The sequence below is a fragment of the Emydura macquarii genome, unplaced genomic scaffold, assembly GCF_026122565.2.
Source record: "Emydura macquarii macquarii isolate MOO-44397 ecotype Brisbane River unplaced genomic scaffold, CSIRO-AGI_Emac_v2 contig_2897, whole genome shotgun sequence".
Classification (NCBI taxonomy): domain Eukaryota; kingdom Metazoa; phylum Chordata; order Testudines; family Chelidae; genus Emydura; species Emydura macquarii.
Genome location: NW_027133034.1, coordinates 21,786,044 through 21,805,767, shown reverse-complemented (window position 1 = coordinate 21,805,767; position 19,724 = coordinate 21,786,044). Strand labels below are relative to the sequence as shown.

Here is a 19,724-nt window from a genome sequence, read left to right as displayed (position 1 = left end):
CTAAATGCAGGGGTGATGAAATGTTGTTCCCCTTATTGTATGAGTAAGGGGCACACACACAGACACGCACACACACACACACAGATTGGCACTCCAGGTCACCACAGGATGAGGAAAGACTGCCACCTACTGACTCACCAGCACTGTTTCCTGCAGCACCTCTGTATTCTGTGGATTTCTCCCATTCAAATGCTGATTCGGCCATAACCTGCTTAGTTTATGAGAGGTGAGTGAATCACAACAAAACAGAGCATGGCTACAGGTCATAGCATAGGGTATCCAATGATGCTATACTGTACATTGAGCTGCACCATCAATTTACATTTATTCATATATCTATGTCATTGTAGAGTTATAAACACTGCTTTCATGAATTATGTATACTGGAAATAAAGACTAGGCCACATCATCACACATTCCTTTTAGATCGGATCTTTTAGAACAGCACTGATTTTGCTCTTTTTTTGGCAGAAAGCTAGGATTTGGATACCTGAAAGGGGAAACAGTCAATTTATATTGCCTGCCTGGGTCGTTTTCCAAAATAGATACTTCCTTCCTCACCTGTACTGCCTCTGACTCTGTTTTTAATTTTCACATCACAATGTGATGTGATGAGTACACGAGCAGTTATTCAAATTTGCTAGTCATATTCTAAGATAAATTACAGGACTTAGGTTTCTACAGTGGCGAGCATGCCAGAATCTATTAAACATTGATCCCTTTTCATGTCAGCAAATATGGAAAGCAGAGGGAAGCCTGGAGCTGAAGAGAAATTGGAACCTGTTGTGTTTCACCCACCTCAGGAGATGAGAGGGATGGAAAAATTGTAATGATGTGGCCCACCCTTTATTTAGAGTATACACAACTCGTGACAGCAGTTTTTATAACTCTAAAAATTGCACTTAATAAATATGAGAAGACACAGGTTTTCTTGATTACTTAAACCTAAATGTTTATTCAAGCTTTCATGAGACGTTTGTCTTAATTTAAACAGAGCTAGGGCCTGCTGAACTGATGCCATTTTTTTTATGTGGACTCAGTGCAGATGAAACAAGTCTTAATAACATCCAAACTCATTTAGTTTGTAAATGTATTCTACAGAGGCTTTACTTCATGGTTTGGTTACTATAATAAGAAATAAACTGAAGTTAATTTTTCATAGGTAGATTATATTTGAGAGTTTTATACTTCATTTCATGTAATAAAATGATGCTGGTTTTAATTTAAAAAATCTTTCAAAAGGAACATGTAAATATTGCTAGTGTAGTTCATAGCAATGAAGAATTACTTGTATTTTCCTTTTTGGTGTTGATGTTTTAGAGACATTGGAGACACTAGCACATTGTGGATATTGTTGCTGAGAGAAGGAGAAGGAAAAAGATAGGTTTGAAACATAGCCTGCAAGATGGCACAAAGCCAATACACTGAAAAATGGCAAACATGTCACATTGAACAGCTGGACACAGAACTATTTCTCTTTAATTTGGAAGGATAAAATTTTTTTCACAGCAGGCCACTCTCAAAAGAGTACAACATCAAAGAGGGTGGGTCCCACCAGTCAAACATCATCTGGCTCCAGTATGGAGCAAAATGAATGAACTGTCAGGACTTTTTTCCAATGTATATGTTTTTGCCAAGTGAAAAGTAAAAGGTTCAGTGGCTTGTTCTGATCACAGACTAAATCCTGATAATGGAAAGCTGATTCCCCAAAGTCTTCCTCTGATCAGCTGACAGGAGATGTCTGAAGAAGACCCCAGATTGATTGATGCTCCACTTTGTATTGATGGTCTCTGCCACCCTTAGAGATAAGTGAGATATGCCAAATGTTTAACAGATCTGGAGGGCTCCTGTGACTGTGACTTGAACATGTTCTAATCTACTGTTATAATCCTCACAGAAACCCAAGCAATCTTCTAAAGAAAGTTAATGTGATACTTACCAATACCTGACCTGCACTGTGACAAGAAAAAAATCCATTTCACTTTGTCCAAAACATGTCCACTGCAAACACCCAGTGCCGTGTTACTGTTCATGGACTTCTTTGAACTGTTTTTTCTGATTCTGATTTCAGCCTTGAAATAGGATTAGCTGCAAATTAAACATTATCATGCTGATTTACAAATATTTCTGTAATCCAGTGGAAGTGAAGAATTGATACAACACATACATTTTTCATTATTAAACTACGGCAATACAGTTTTTACAGTCATTACTCATTTTTTTATGAGTACTCTCAGGCATAGTTTATCATATATTTTATTACTTGACCTTTTAATCATCATCTTGGGAACTTGGCATTCCAGACATTCAAAAATATTCAAAACTAAAAATAACAACGTGCTTCTTTATTTAAAACTTGCACAAAGAAGTTAAGTATAATTAAAAAAAAAATTAAATCCCTAGTTCACTGCAAACATGAACAACTCTTTCAAAAATGTGGGATTCAAAAAGTGTTGAAATAGTTGTTATTATTATAGCAAAGCTTAGAAACAACTAAGATTAGGGCTCCATTGAGCTAGGTGCTATACTAATGCATAGTAAGAGATAGTCCCTGCCCCGATGAGCTTACCTACATACAGAAGACAAAAAAAGGATGGGAGAAAGTATTATCTCCATTTTTACAGCTGGGGATTCAAGACCGAGAGTTTAAGTGACTTGCCCAAGGTCACACAGGAACTTTGTGGCATATCTGGGAATTGACCTCCAAACTTTTGAGTGTAGGTGCAGAGTCTTAGCTTTAAGCACAAGACTGTTTTTCCTCTTCTTACCTGCTTATTCTCTGCTGGATCACGCCCAGCTCAATCAGTAATGATGATCTCAGGGGAACATGATATCATATTTCCCTACCACTGCTTGAAAATTAAGTTGTTTCCAGCATGGGCTTTCATTTAAGAATCTCTGTTTGTTTTTTACAGGAAAAGCTGTAATAAATTGTTAATTTTATTTATTTTTAATTTAATTTTTTTTTCTTGGAATATATTTAAAGCATGAAACAGGTAAGTCAGAGTGCAGCCCTGGGAGGTCTACGCTGTATCTTGTGATCCCTCTCGTCTTCAACAAGGAGGTGTAGACCATCAAGATTACGGGTCTGGATGCCCCTAGCTGCTCAAATCAAGATAAAACATTATATGATGGAACTTGAGGATCCTAGCTGGGACCTACAGTCCCCATGGGCAGGCCTGCATATTGAGTATGAGTGGGACCACAAGCTGCACTGAAGAACTCCTTAGACTGCACTTTGATGGGTCTGTTTCATGGACTGTGACTCTTAAGGCCTGGCCCATAGCCCATTGAAGTCAATAGGATTTTTCCCACTGACTTTATTAGGCTTTGGATCAGGCCCTTAGTCATGGTCTTGGCAAGTTTGCCATCTCTTTGGGGAAAATGTAGGCACTGTGGATATAAAACAAACAAAGAAACATTTCACTGAGTTATGCACAGACATCTACAAGACAGTAGAGGAAGATTCCACTCATTTTACTTAGTCCGACAGTATGTGAAACCAGAAGCCCTTCTCACCAAGACTAAACTGTGAAATCCACTTATTTGGAAATAAAATGTAATTACATTTGGGATTTCTGGGCCTCCTGCTCTTGCCACTGGTGGCCATCAACGTACTGAAAGTGGCAGTATTTGTGACACTGGCAGAGTAGGATCCTTAGGTAAGAAACTGTAAACCAACTTCCAGCCTACTTTAAAGCAGAGGGATACTGAATGGTTGTCATTTAAAATGTTTGTAGCTCCACTGAAGTAAAATACAAGTCTTGCTCTTGTTCTTAACTTATAAAAATACCTCTGTAGTTACTCTACCACACACTCCTCTCTGGATGCATTAGCTACACATCCAGGTTACACTATCAATTCAAAAACTAGCTGTTGTACTTGAAAATGCACGTTAATGCACATGGTTTCCTGTAAGTTCTTTCATGGAATATCTTTGAACATAATTCACATGACCCATGGCCATGAGGAGACTGTGGATGGAAACATAGTGATAGAATGTGCATTTCTTGTTTCTCCCTTTCCATGGAGAAGCTTACCTTGAGTCTGACCCTGGAGACTTTCTCCCCTTCAATCTCTTCCTTGGTTGAGCCCTCAGATCCAGTCACAGAGTCTTTCATCCTCTCTGAGCCATGGAGCTGGTAAGCCAGTCTGATGAATATTTGTGAAGGAGGAAGGTGGTGAAAGATCCTGCAGCAAGCACCCCTAAATTGAATGCAACGGCAACAGTAATCACAATGTAGGCAAATCTGCTTATAGCATGTCCAGAGTGAGAGAGAGAGAGAGGCATCTACTTGCCAGAATGTAAGGCACTTAGGCCCAAATCCTCAAAGATATTTATGTACTTAGTTTCCATTGATTTCAATGGGAGTTGGGCACCTAACCTGCTGAGGCACTTTTGTAAATTTCAGAAGATGCCTATCTGCAACTTTAGGCCCCTAAATGCCTTTGTAAATCTGGCCTTTAGGCACTATGGTGATATGAGAGCTATAGCAAATCATAAAATAGATAAAAGAAAGAATAAGAGACTCTAACTACAAAGTCAGAGGGAAAAAAATTTGGTTCCTTACTCTAACAGAACTTCACAGATTCTAAACCAAGAGCAATTCCATCTGCTTCCCCAAGATCACAGTGAATCAGGAGAAGAACTCAGGAGTTGTGATGCCCACTCCCCTGCTTTAATCACCAGAAAACACTACCTCCCTAGATGCCTGATAATTTAACCTGCCAACACCTCTTCTTATACCAGCTGCCTTGTAGCACAATGGTCTATGGACCGGCCGGTCCCTGAGATCTCCCTGACACAGTTGAGGAAGGCAGTAAGCTGGTGCCTGGTATCAAAAAGATTGAAAAACACTGGTTTAAAGCACTAATCTGAAATGTTCTTTGTGCTTAAATATCTTTACCGCTTTTAATTCTGTGCCCAATTGGATTGGCTATATGAATATGAGCAAAAAGAACTTCTCAGTTAAACAACAGAGCACCAACATTGTGATAAAGAATTAGCTGACTTCTTTTTAATGACAGAGGATGCTGGGATTGTTTGGTAAAGTTAATATAGATATTAAAGTATCACTTTGTGTATTCTAAAGATGTTGAAACGCACAGAGATGTTACATATTTTGTTACATATCAGAGAAAATGTTTTTATAAGCAATGAGATACCAAAGGTCAGCTTGGTTTTCCTTGTTCTCTGGCCCAAGGTACCATTTTAGAAATTGCAACACTTTCTTATATGAATAGTCCCAATAATTTCAGTGGGACTATTCACTTGAGCAACACTTTGCAGGTTTAGGCACTTAATGGGAATGGGTACATTGGTCTTCTTCATTAAGTTCACATATGGAACTCCTTCTTCCTGGAGCATACCTGCTGGAGTTTCTGCTGCACCCCGCTGGACTTGGTGTCAGGTTCTTCTCTCGGGATTATCACATCTTTGATCATTTGTTTCCTTCTTTTTTCATCATATAGAATCATAGAATATTAGAGTTGGAAGGGACCTCAGGAGGTCATCTAGTCCAACCCCCTGCTCAAAGCAGAACTAACCTCAGCTAAATCATCCCATGCAGGGCTTTGTCAAGCCGCATCTTAAAAACCTCTAAAGATGGAGATTCCACCACCTCCCTAGGTAACCCATTCCAGTGCTTCACCACCCTCCTAGTGAAAAACGTTTTCCTAATATCCAACCTAGACCTCCTCCACTGCAACTTGAGACCATTGCTCCTTGTTCTGTCATCTACTACCATTTAGAACAGCCTAGCTCCATCCTCCCTGGAGCCCCCTTTCAAGTAGTTAAAGGCTGCTATCAAATCCCCCCTCATTCTTCTCTTCTGCAGACTAAACAAACCTAGTTCCCTCAGCCTCTCCTCATAAGTCTTGTGCTCCAGCCCCCTAATCATTTTTGTTGTCCTCTGCTGGACTCTCTCCAACTTGTTCACATCCTTTTTGTAGTGGTGGGTCCAAAACTAGATACAATACTCCAAATGCAGCCTCACCAGTGCCGAATAGAGGGAAATAATCACTTCCATCGATCTGCTGGCAATGCTCCTAGTAATGCAGCCCAATATGCTATTAGCCTTCTTGGTAGCCAGGGCACACTGCTGACTCATATCCACCTTCTTATCCACTGTAACCCCCAGGTACTTTTCTGCAGAACTGCTGCCTAGCTCATCGGTCCCCAGTCTGTAGCTGTGCATGGGATTTTTCCGTCCTAAGTGGAGGACTCTGCACTTGTCCTTGTTGAACCTCATCAGATTTCTTTTGGCCCAATCCTCCAGTTTGTCTAGGTCATCTCTTCTTTCTTAGGACCTTTTTGTTCATTGCTGTTGGTGAGGCTAGTTTCTTTGCACACTGAGCTCAGTTCGGCAAAATATTTGCTTATTATGTACTGTGTCCCAGGTAAATGTGACAGCGAAGAAAAGGTTGGAAAACTGCCTCAGTACAAGTCTGTGGTAATGCTACTTCAGTTGTCTGAACTGTTGCTGCCCCACATGCCCCTGCTGCTATTGTGACTGTATCCATGGGAATGGGCACTGGGGCACAGTATGGATCTTCAAATATTAAAACCAAGCAAATCTTCCAAATTGGTACCACTAGTGCACTAAGCACCAGCATTTTCTCTGTTGTGTCACTGGAGCCCATTAAGAGGATACAAAAGCACACAGTGAGGAGGCCATAAAATGCTTTGTGGGAACTCTATCAGCTTTAATTTGCATACCCTTATGTGTATGTGTACGTGTGTGCACATCTCCTGAGGTTTGCCTTTGTGAACTGGCACATGTTGCCTGTTTGTTTACACCCCTAAAAGTTACCTTGCCTCCTGCCCTCTTTTCTATGCTGGAGAAAATCTAGTTAGGGTACCAATTTCACACAAATTAGTTTTAAGTCTGTAACTTCACCATGTATGATCATATCATTGAATAGCACTAGCCCTTTTTGTTCTATGAAAGTTTTTTTACACAGGGACCTCCAGGTTTCAGTGTCAATCAAATATTGACATGTAACCTTATCAGCTCATGGTAAAATTAGTTATGAGTGTATCTGTATATTTCACCTATACATGGATATTTAAAATTATTTTTCAAAATATCTTTATGTTTTTATTTTGATATTACTGACGCAATAATAATAATTATTATTTTGCATTAAATGTAAGGTTATTGTGCTGTGATGAAATGTGAATTTATTTGTACTTGTGTTAGTTTATTATGTTGCTAATATAAAATATATTGTGTCATCAAATCATTGCCTTGCTTTTAAATGCTTGGGTTTTGTAAATGATGTGACACTGTTAGCACTTAGCAACTTTAAATAATTTTTAAATGAATTATTTTTATTTGGGAAATTTCCCATGTTTGGCGGTTTGGCTTTGATCTTTTCTATGTTTTGTTTTGCACAGGTGAATAAAGAGATGATTTTTAAATCTTCAGTAAGTAGGATAAGTGGGTCACCAGATTAATAAATCAAAGGAGAGAGTAATGCTGGCTAAACTTATAATTATTTCAGTAGTGCTTCCTCATTCAGTGAGTACCTGACAAAATATTCATCTTTACTAAACCACTAAGTTAGCTATTCACACACAGTGCAGCTTATTTTTGCTCTGATGCTGGTTAGAAGTGCTAACAAGTAAATAACTTATTAAGTGTGTGACCCAAGGCATTTTATTCTATAGACCCTAGCTAATCTACAGCACCACAGTGCCTCTCAGTCAAGATACTGAACATGCTGTGTTTAGTTACAGCACTTGACAGATGTAACTAATACTAATGCGTTACATTTACATAGCACATTTTCATCTATAGTTCTCAAAGCACTTAACAAAAATGAATAATCATCATTATTCCCATGCATAGTACAGACCAGGTTTATAACCTTAGGGCATGATCCTGCAAAGTGCCAAGCGCTGTAGTCCTGATCTATCAAGGCATTTTAGCATGTGCTTAACTTTGAGTACATTAATAATCAACTTCCTTGAAATCAATGGGATCAATATTGGGCTCCAAAACTCTCTGCAATACAAATTGTTAGGTACTTTGCTTGATTATAACCTATCCTCTTCAAATAAAGAGTGTGCATGAGTTGTCAAAGAGATCCAACCATTGGGTAAGCTTGAAAGATTTGGAATAAGATGTTATTGAGATAGAGGGAGGCAAAAGTTAGACAAAAGTACAAATTTCTGGATTAAATTTAGGCTAGAGGATGGAGTTTAGGTTAAAAAGAAAACAACAGCCTAGGTTCAGGATCATTGCTAATTTTTGAATGAATAATGAATGTTTTAAATTCTAAAAAATTTAAAATGTTGAGACATATCTAGAGCAGTTTTGCAAAGTTTTAGAAATGTTTTGTCCTATATTTGTATTCTCATCCTTGGGTTTTGGTTTGTATTTTTTCTCTCAACATTTTCCCCATTTGAAGTATCATTATTTACTTATTATTTATCTATTGAATAAGGTTTTTAACAAGAGGAGAGATAAAAAATGCTCATCCAGCACTATAGGCTAAAATTTTTTTAAAAATACGACACAGAAACAGCAGCTTCCCAAAACAAATAACCAAGAGTAATATCAAGTCAGAGTACCACAGCATACACACAAATCCCAGCCTTTATTAGACCCAGTTCTCTTCTCCAAAAGCCTGAATGAAAATATGAGCCTTGTAATGGGTCCTGAAGGGCTGGACAATTTAGTCCTCTCGGGAGGGCACTGGAATCCGTAGATGGAGGTCCCTCACAAAGAAACTCTGATGGGCAGCTTCCTGTATCTAATATCGAGGGAAATCTAGCTTGACCACCTCTGCTGATTGTAACTGTGTTAGTATTGTTAGTATAGTATAGTATAGTATTATAGTTAGGCTCTCAAATAGGAAGACCCTAGGGTTTGTAGATCAAAACCTACTCCTTAATATCCTCCACAAAACTTGCAGATCCTGGAGCTCTGGTGTCGTGTGCTCTTAGAAAGATAAACTGCTTATCGAGTGGGCAGCTGCATTTGTCACCATCTTCAGTTTCTTTGTGTTTTTAAGGTGTAAAACTGTGTTTCTCAACCTTTTAAGTAGCAAGTACCCCCTAACTTCTGAAAATTGTAATAGGTACCCCAACACTCAATATTCCACGGGATTTTATATTTACAGACTAATGTGAGCCATATGTTGGAAGAAGGCTGAGTATATAAGGCTGTGATATGACAGATGTCAGATTTAGTGTGGGTAGGGTTACCACCTTTACACCAGGGGTGCACAACGCAAGTATGTACCTGGGCTAGAGGTGATGTTGGCCAAAGCTAGGAGGCTTTGAGCAGCATGCCAATGCTGGGGAATATAAAGCGCCGCACCAAATTTGTTGCCATAGATTTGAGAGGAGGAAGGGGTGAGAGAGAGACAGGAAAAGAGGGTAACTGGTAAAATCTGGGGCTGTCATAGTTGTCAATTTCACTGCTCAGCTAGAGCAGTGAAATTGACAAGTTTTCTGGGTACTGTGGGCTTTGAGCCAGGGAGGGCGGCTGCCACCTGGGCAAGTTGCAGGCGGCTGCCGCCTGGCTGCCAGCCTGGGAGGTGGGCGACTGCCACCCAATCCAAGCTGGGGCAGAGGAGGCTTCTGGGACCCAGAGATGTGAGCAGGGGGATGCTGCCCATCTTCAAGCTGGGGCACTGGAGGCTGTCCCTTGGCTCGGAGCTGGGGCGTGGGTGGCTGTCACCCAGCTTGCGAGACTCAGGAGGCTGCCATCGGCCTCCCACCTGGGAGCTGGGACCCAGTGGGAAGCCGGGGGGGGAGGGGGGCGGGTGCTGCCCGCCTCCCCCAGAAGGTAATGGCTGCTGCCTGCCTCCCAGCTGGGATCTGGGACCTGGTGGGAAGCAGAATGCTGCTGCCCGGCTTCCCCAGAAGTCGGCGGCTGCCGCCCACCCCCCCTTCAGTCAGTTTTTCCCCAGGTATCCCCTGCCTGTGTCTCTCGTACCCCGTACCACAGGTTGAGAAACTATGGTGTAAAGCACATTACGATAGCTGATCTTGAGGGGACAAAAATGTGGATCACAGTAAAAAGGACTGCCGCTGGTAGAAATAGTTCTAATCTCAATCTTTAGGCCAAGTGTAGATGATATTGCTTGATATTGCTTCTAGTATGATCATCTGTTATTATAGAAATAATGCCATGGGTATGGATGCTACTTAGTGGCACCAACAAGTTCAACATAAAGTCAATTTATATAACTGCAATCTATTTAAATACATTTGCAATACAGCTGTAAACATTTCCAGTTTACACTGTATGATGATTTGTGAAATGTATGAAGTCAGTGGTAGAACTGCTAGTGGGAGAAGAGCAATGCCAGTGCTTTTGAAAATCCCACCCTTGCTGCATATTAGAGTTACCACGTCCTTATATGTGTCATATCAATATAGATAGTACTGAACAGCAAAAAGTAAAAAATCCCCTAGCAGTGCTGAGAATTAATTTGCAGGGTTTGGGGTTTTTAACCATCTCTTCGATGCCTTACAACATCAATAAAAGTATAATTGTAATAGTCACTTTTAGAATCTGAATGTGGAACCATATACATTTTCTCTTAGAAAGAAAATTCCACTGTGAGGGCCAGTCTTTCCTTTTTTGCAAGCAAGGAAAAAAAGAGGTCAATTAAGTTGTACGCTAATACCTTTTTATTGGGCTAAGTGGAAAAATAAAATGCAGGCAGATTTTCAAAAGACACAATCCTTCACTAAGCCATGGAAAGAGAACAAAGCTAAACAACAGATAGAGAGGAAAGAACTTGACTGAACTAACCATTTTTCCCCTCACTGTCTCTCCTGTGAAATTGTATTTAACTACTTCACTGCTGGGTCTCTTCTCTGACTGTGCAGAGATGTTCCATTAATATTTCAACCTTCCATTACAATTACTGTCACACTTCAGGACCTTGCACATCCAACAACACTGTAGGCGTATTTTGCCATAAGTACCTGGCATGTTAAGCAAGAGCATAGATGGCAGCATCTGGGTGAAAATGATTCAGAGTTTTCTGAATACTTTTGCTATGTCTTCTCTGGCATGTTGTTATTAATTTATTTATTATTAATTATTATTGTTGTTGTGGCAGTGCTTAGGACATCAGCATGTTTTGGGGCTCTGATCCGAGCAGGAGGTGTCTGCTCCCATTTAAATTTAGTATGTGACACATATTCTAAAAAGTACCGAATTGCTTGGTTACAGTAGCTTTTTATTTTGCTTAGTAACCATTTTGCATAGATTTCTGAGGCTCACTTACATGATATGTTATCTGGTTTGAAAGGACTATTATTATTTTTTAATTATTATTTATTATTGTATTGCGGTAGTCCCCAAAGGCCGCAATCAAAGATCAGGACCCCATTGTGGAGGGCTGTGCATACATGCAATTAAAAGACAAATCTGAAGAGTTTACAACCTTAGAATATGATGAAAGACACGTGGAGAAAAACAAACAGGGGTAGGTGAAACGATTATATTTGGGATAAGAAGCAGCAGTCTCAGCATACCAACTGCCTGGTCATCGTCTCCATTATATCCTCTTCTGAACATGTCTAGTTCATGTGGCAGCATTGATGGCAATTTGGACCCTCATAGTCTTCTGGTGTTCACTGTGTCTATGGTCGCTAAATGTTGGGGAAGCTGTATTCTTGAGAGGGGGCAATAAAAACTGGAAAAGAAATTACTTTTAATAGTTTGTGTCAATTAGAGCCCTCTCCTACTTTGACCTATACCCTGACTCTAGACAAGAGGAGCTAGGACAGTTGTTATTCTGAAACCAAGTCAGGGATTAGAATTACAAAAACATCATACATTTTTGCATTTAAATTTTGAATATATAACGTCTTGATCTGTAAAACATCAATATCCTATTACATAGAGATTAATAAAGAGGAACAAAAGTCCTACCATATAAATAACCCTTATACAGTAATCTCTTGTCTGTACCTGAAATGTACCAGGTGCTCAACATGCTCCTTAAGCTAAATTAGAACTGATTAAAGATAGGAAATGTTAACATACTATATATTAGCAAAACTAACAAAGAGTTAGCATTTATATTGGTTCAGAGAAGGGAAAGGGAGCCAGTAAGCAGGTGGTTTGCTGCTTCCAGCTCTGATTGAAAGAAGCAACATGGGGAGGAATAAGGAGACAATGAATGGGTTGGATTCCACTCCCTGGGTCATATCAGGGTAAGGCAGAATGCAGGAGGGTTGTGGGACCTAGGGAGGCAGGTGTGTTCTCCAGATGGAGTTGGGGAAAGAATACTTTGTTTTCAACATAGCAGCTTCTTCTGGAATCCGTTAAAAGTAATCCCAGAAGGGATGGATAAGTGAACAGACAAAACAGTCAAAGGTGCATAGTAAATGCAATTTATTACAAAACTAGCTCTGCTACATGTACAGTATGCATATGTGTATGTGTAATATAGATGGAATGTGTACATGTAGACAATATGCTATAGTGGCTCCATTCACAGCTTGTGCTAGAGTATAAAAGTTCTACATTACAGCTGACCATGCTTTTTTCCCCCTTAATATTAGTTGCCTGAATTAGACAAAAATGTAATGATATAGTGAATCAACTTTTTCAGACCTCAACCAGGATTTTGTGATTTAACAAATAAAAAGACAATGTAGCTATGTCTTTCTTCCTTTAGTGTTAAAGGCCCTCTGCTTCTTGGCACTGTGGATTTTAGTTTGTGGAGTAACAAGAATACGAAAGCTGTGGGTTCATTTGAAATGTAAATTACCTCCTCCAGGAAGGGAAAACACAGTTATCTCTGGTGGGGAACCTGGAACATGAGGTAATCAACAAAATTTGTAGCAATTTCCCCTTCCTTTCCTGCCATTAATCCAATAGAAAATAAGATAAGAGAAATTGTGGTGTCTCCCAAACACAAGGAAAGCTAGCAGAGTTATGAAACTTTGCCCCATTTAGAGTTCCCATCCTCTTTTATAAACATTGCTGCTACAGCTGTGGGGTAATATTGAGGCATACAAAACCATAGATACAAGTCAGTAGTAAACCATAGATACAACCATAGATACAAGTCAGCAGTAAAACGAAGTAATAGTTATAGACCTTGATCCAAAGCTGAGTGAAGTCAATGGAAGTCCAGTTCACTTTGGATCAGGCATGTCAATCAATGCATTCTTGTTTTATAAAGGCATTTATTCTCGAAAATGACGCTTGAGTGAATTGATACCAAGGCATGCTCGGTGGCAGGTCTTTGCTGGTCTTATTCAGAAAGTGTGGAAAGGGCCTCTGTTTGTCCATGTTTATCTATAAATGCTGGGCCCATTCCCATCTCACCTAGTCTCCTATTCTCATCCTTTTCATCTCTATCTTTTAGATTTCATGGCATAGAAGGGGATATTAGCTCTCTGTATGGAAACTTTTTTTGCCTCATTCTAAGCCATGTTGCTATGCTAAGGCGCCATATAAATGCCTTTAATAAATAAATAATAAGCATTGTGTGAAAAACTGTTTAGACAGGTTTTGCCAAGATAGTTCCAGCCAAACACTTAGTCATTAATTTTTCCTTCTCTCTTTCTTTGTGGGCACATTTCCTGTATGACTTTTCCCTCTCCATTACATATGTTTTATTCATTCTAACATATTTGTCTAAATTTACACAATAAATTAGCATGTATTTATACGAAAAAGGATGTCAGTTCATGTTTTTGTTAGTTAATAACAAGGTACCATACATGAAAAAACAACAAATGAAAACCATCAAGAACATTTATTAGTCCTTCTTAGACACAGGTTTTTTTTTCCTCTGAGACACCCTTAAAGCCCTGCTATGTTCGCATAATTATTCCATCAATTCTTAGCTCTTGGATTAGCTGGCCTTCCAGTCAAGGAACATCAGGCATGGTTCCATCTTTAGTTTATTATAGCCACTCATGAATAGCTTATTCATTGTAGAACATTCACTTTCCCTTTCATCATCTCCCAATGATGAGTATGTTGCCTCTGAAGAACTCCTAGCCTTTCCCAACCAGGAGCAAGGAAACAAGGTCGGGTTGTAAGGTCACATCTCCCACATGGTAGAATGCTGTGCTACTGCTAAGATGGCCCTGTTTGGTCCATTTACTGTGTGTATGGTTTAAAGCAGGTTGGTTTTTTTAAAATAATGATTGAAACACATTTACACGGATTCATTTAATATCAATTCTGGATCAATCCTCCCAACATAAAATTGAGTTTATGGAACTGATCATATGTTTTCTTTTTAAATCTTTAATCCCATTTGATATATGTATGTTTCCCCTATTTTATTAGCTGAACTGTTTTTTTAAAAGGGCAGATTATTTTTAGTATGCTTAGATGTCTTTCTGCAAGGATGTTATGAAAGAAAGTGCTCTTAAAGGGGCAGGAATTAGTGAGTGGGCAATCGCAACAGGTTTGGAGATCAGGTTCGTTTTGGATAAGCAAAGCATGTAACTGTTCGAATGCTGATCTGAAACTTAACCAAACTCTGCAAATAATTTGCAAAATTTGATTAGAAAGGTTGCGAGAACAGGCTCTCTCGCTGTAGTCTTAGGTTTCTGGTTCCAATCTCAATCAGAACTCACAAGTGCAACTGTGTATGAAAAATAATGGAGAACTAAAAGCTAACCTACTATTGCAGAGTCTCCCAAGAGGTTTGATTCTTCGGTTCTAGGAGGACACAGTAAGAAGGGGAAAGTGGGGCTCTTTTTTAAACCTCAAACAGGTTTTCCTGTCCTTAACAGGGATGTCATATTTAAGAAAACATAGATCCCTCAAGACAGGTTTCTCATTTGCTACCTTGGAAATTGTACTTTTAAAAGTCTCTTCAGGAGGATTTTTTTTTAATTACTCTTTCTCCTTCCACTTCCATTAGTTTTAGTATTATGAATCTTACAGCTCCCCAATTGCTTAGTATATGCTATATTATATTCTGTGCTGAAGTACAAGCTTTTGTTGCATCTGAAATGTGAAACAACTGATCCTTGTTTAGGGATTACTAACCCTTGCTCAGCTGTTCCAGCCGTTTCAGTGCAGCCCTTTACATCCAGATTTTCTTGTTTATGTGGCAGTTCATTATTTAAGGCTGGCCTGTCAAAAATAGGTTAAATATTCTTTGGGAAACATGGTCACATCTTTGAGACACCACAAATATGTTTAATATAAAAAAAGATTGGCTTGATAAAGGGAACATGATAAATTTGCATCACCAAAAATATTTCAGCGTTGTTCCGTTTGTATTTCTAAGGGCATCAATAAGCAGTGACAAATCTCATGGCAATAAATTTCTGGAAAAGGCACACAGAGACACTGGCAAAGCAGTGAAAATGATTGCTGATGATTCGTTCTAACTACTTGACCTTCTGACCTCTTTTCCAGATATATGACCAAGATGGGACACTACAGCACTTTATTGATGGCGGGGAACCCAGTAAGTCAAGTTGGATGAGGTATATCCGATGTGCGAGGCACTGTGGGGAACAGAACCTAACAGTAGTTCAGTACAGGTAAAGTGTGTCTTGATTTATTCGCTGCAAGAAAAAATCCTTTAAAGGAAAAGTCGGAAGTGTAATTATCCCTAGTTCACAAACAATTGTCGGGCTTTCTTGAATGGCTTAATTTTGTGCAGTACAAACTTGGTAGTATGGATTGGAGAGCTTTTAAGTTTGGTTGTCAGAAACTGCGGGGGGGACATCATTGAGAGCACATGTTACAGGGCTGATTCTCATCTCACTGATGTTCATGACTTTAGGAGAGGAACTTGCATGCAGATCACACTGTACAAAGCAATCTGCACATCTTTTGTGGTGTCTTAGTAGATTGCTCTGGAAAGAGTAGTTTGCTCAGAGGGCTTGTCCTCTACCCCTAATAATACATAAATATGTTAAGGGAGAAGGAAAAGGAGAAGGTCTCACTTGAAATGAAAACAGCAGAATTTTGAATGCTGAAGTCTGTTTGGGGAGAATCACTGGGTATTTATGAACCAAATATGCACCTGCTGAATGCGCTGGTCAGCCAAGATGGTCTCATGGACTATGCCTATGATGTCAATAGCTAGTGAAGGTTAAAACAAAGAAAAAAATGAGAATGTGAGAAAAAGAAGAAATTATGGCTCCCATTCCTCCCCCCACGAACAAAAGGAAAAAACCTAGAAAATGTGTTACATAAACATATGATCTCAGTCATAAACAAATCTGTCCCCTTCAGAATCAGAAGCAACTGTTCGGTTTTATTGAATGCTATAGCAAGTACATCAAAGAATGTTTGGGAACTAAGCTGAGCACTCCTGCTGTTGGCTATTTATTTTGGGTTTTTTTTTTTAATGACAGTTCTTAAACTTATTTATAGTATTTTAAATATTTTAACAAATGTGAATGCAAACAAAAATGAAAAATACACACAGTTTGATGATTTTCCCCTGGGGGTGCCAGTTTAACCATGATAAAATGGTCCAATGGCATTTTTCAACTTTGTTTTTGGGCCCTTGTCAAAATAAAATAACAAGTCAAAGAAGAATATATTACCATGCATTATTATATTATTAAAAACATTTATTGTAGTCTTACATATTTATATTTTTAGCTATAATTCTGATTGTTCATTTTTTAAATTGTCTAATTAAACTAAGATTTTCTGTATTGTAGAGAGTACTTTGGTTGGTAGTCCGGTATATTATGAACCATTGAGATAACCATGGTTGTGTAAGTGTATACATACATATAAATAAAAAACCTAAATGAAATATGGGCATGAGAAAGTCGTTACACATCTGTCAATATTAAATATATTTTACAGCTCTGCTTTCATGATGGAGCTTTTACTTAGAGTTCCCTCTGTTGATCTGTTTTTGATTACTTCAGATCTTTGTAAAATGAACTACAAAAACACAATTTAAAAAACTGGCATCCATCACCAGTGACTGAATCCAAGTGTAAGAAAATAGAAAAGTTGGACACTGAAATGCCGGTCTAATTTTTATTGTACATGGATGTCCTCCTCACAGAAAGTCAGCTGGTTTAAATTCATTCTGTTATGATTTGTAATATCTAAATGGAATTTTCTTCAAAGCGCTCTTGATTGATTGACCCTTAGCTGAACGTTTTGTTTTTATTTTGAGGCTGACAATAATGTTTGTTGGCATGTGTTCTGCTTCAACTGAGTTGGGACGCCATGAAGCTATCTTTATGAGTCATCCAACCACAATACTAAATACATGTCAGCAAAGGAAATATTATCCGAAAAGGGAAAAATCCCTTTGATGTACTTCAGCATGCAGAGATTTCTGCGAGTTTTGGAAGCTCTGTACGCTTGTAAGAAACGGTGTACGCTTACACATTTTTTTTTCGGCCTAGTCCAAGCTTCACAGACCACCCATTGCTCAAAAACAGTTCTGCTCTTTCAGCGGCAAAGTGTGTCATTTGGTTTTAGCACATTCATTTGCCGGGCTGCTGTGTTTATGTTAAGGGAAGCCAAACTGAGAGATGAAATGTTACAAGGGTGAAGTACAAAGTAGACTCGATTTTTCTCAAGTTAGGAGATGCTGGTGATTTATAGCAAGGCTCCAATTTTGATTTTTATGTAACGGTGGAAAGAATTAATAACATGTACAGCTTTGGTAGAGAGAGAGAGAGAAAGAGAGGGAGGAGCAGAGAAAAAGAGCGAGAGATGGAGAGAGAGAGACGAAGGCAAGAGTTTTTGTCAGATATTCATAGAATGTTGGGAAAAACATTCTGCTTAGCTAGCAGTGCCCTCCTGAGACAGGGTGGCAGTAAGCGAGGAAAATAACAAGATAAATGAAATTTTTGCAGCTGCTAGTAAAATATTGAGAATCTGCACTTTTTTATTGATCTTTATGATCCTGTTGCCAAGAGCCACTTTGCGGTGACAAAATATGTTGACAAGCGCATATCTCACTGCCATGAAAAATGTGGTGAAGGATTCTCCTTATGTCTGCAGTGTTATACAAGGAACAAATTGCACTGCTACGGCAAATTCTTTACAGAAAGGCTAAATTTAAGGCCTACCAACCCTAAACACTTTTATCTTGAACTTCAGGCTAATATTTGTAGCAATTCTTCACTGAGAAAATCAGTTGAGGCCTAACAATTTTTTTTAGTCTATAGATATTTTTCTGCCTTACGCAAGCTGTTTTAAAAAATGGTCATTTCTTGGTACCTTGACTGTATCATTTTAGTGTGTAATCGTTCAGCCAGAGTGGGATGCTGTTCTTGTATGTATTGAATTTCTATCTACCATATATAAGGATCTTTTACTGTACGGTACCAGGCTTAGCGAAAAGCTACTACAAACTGATAGGATTTTTAGTTCCCCTTCTAGATGCTTGATTCTGATCTCTCACTGGTTTTACACGTGTAACTCTAACTTCAGTGGAATTACTTAAGTCATTTACATCAAAGTGAGATCAGGATCAGGCCCTCTAGTCTTTTGGCTGCAAAACTCAAGGTTTTTCCTAAATTTGAGAACTCTCAGATCCATGGCTTAGGAATATCCCAATGTTTTCCCATAGGAAACAGCTTATAGAAGGATTCTCAGTTATGGTAACTACTAGATCATACTTACCCGAGGAGTCATCAGTCTGGTTCCCATGTTTCATATGGAGAATGATTTCCTCAGTAACTCTTTTCATTACAAGTCCTGTTTTCTGGAGGCTGCTGGGCCAAAAGTCCATATCATTTAACCTAGAATCTCTCTCTTGGGGAGGAGAATTTCAGTTGTGAGACTGAAGGAAATGTAAAAGGATACTCATGTTAAAATAATCTTCTGTATTTAAAAAATTCTTCATTTACATTACTAACAACACTTATTAAATCTAAAAGAATTATTATCTATTTGCTTTTTACCATCTAAACTATGTGTTTGAAATTTCGCTCAGTTTGGATAGTGAAAATAATCTGATTGGTTTTGAGTCGGTTCCACTGCCTAGATCTCGTGCACTAGTACAATGCTGCATTCCAAATTCCGCACTGGAATGTTTTTGAAACAAAAAAACCTGTCTTCCTTAAAATTTCTTTTAAAAAGGATACAGCAACAAAAATAGCTTAATACATTTTGTAAAACATTTTCTTAGGGCTTAAACTACCTTAGTTACAAAGCAGATTTAAGCTGTTTGTTATCCTGTATCACAAGCAGTAATTGGAGTCCCACACTGATGAGATGGATTCAGGTTTACAATAATCATTGAGCTATTTTGGGGGGATAGCTTGTAGAAATTCATCCAAAACAGTGGAATTCCATTATAATAGTGCATATGGTAAAAGGAGCCCTACCTGTTCCTAAACTAGGCTATTTTTCTGTTTGTTATGACTAGGTCAAATATATTCTACAGGGCCTGTATAGATATCCCCAGAGGCACTGAACTGCTGGTGTGGTACAATGACAGCTACACGTCTTTCTTTGGAATCCCTTTACAGTGTATTGCACAGGATGAAAACTGTAAGTATTTTATGCCAGACTATATATCCACAATTCATATTTCACAGTTAATCTCTCAGTTTTGTTCCTTGTGTTTCTTAAGATGTATGAAGTGAACCATGGATATTTATTTAAGGTAAGCTTGACAATTACAAAATAAGGCCCTGATTCTACAAACAAATATAACTTCAATGGAATGACTTATATGAGTAAAATTACTCACATACTTACAAGTGAGCAGGACTGAGACCTAAATTGTGGGTTCCCCCATGGCATAGCAACATGTGAAATCACTCC

At 38.7% G+C, this 19,724-nt stretch overlaps 1 protein-coding gene across 1 annotated transcript in view; it reads left to right on the top strand.

Annotated features, from left to right (window-relative positions):
- The window catches only part of PRDM6 (PR/SET domain 6), an 84,585-nt gene that overhangs the window by 44,413 nt on the left and 20,448 nt on the right, over positions 1-19,724 (top strand). The window contains exons 3-4 of the mRNA XM_067568684.1: positions 15,375-15,502; positions 19,324-19,448. Coding sequence (XP_067424785.1) covers positions 15,375-15,502; positions 19,324-19,448 — 253 coding nt within the window. The remainder of the gene's footprint in view (positions 1-15,374; positions 15,503-19,323; positions 19,449-19,724) is intronic.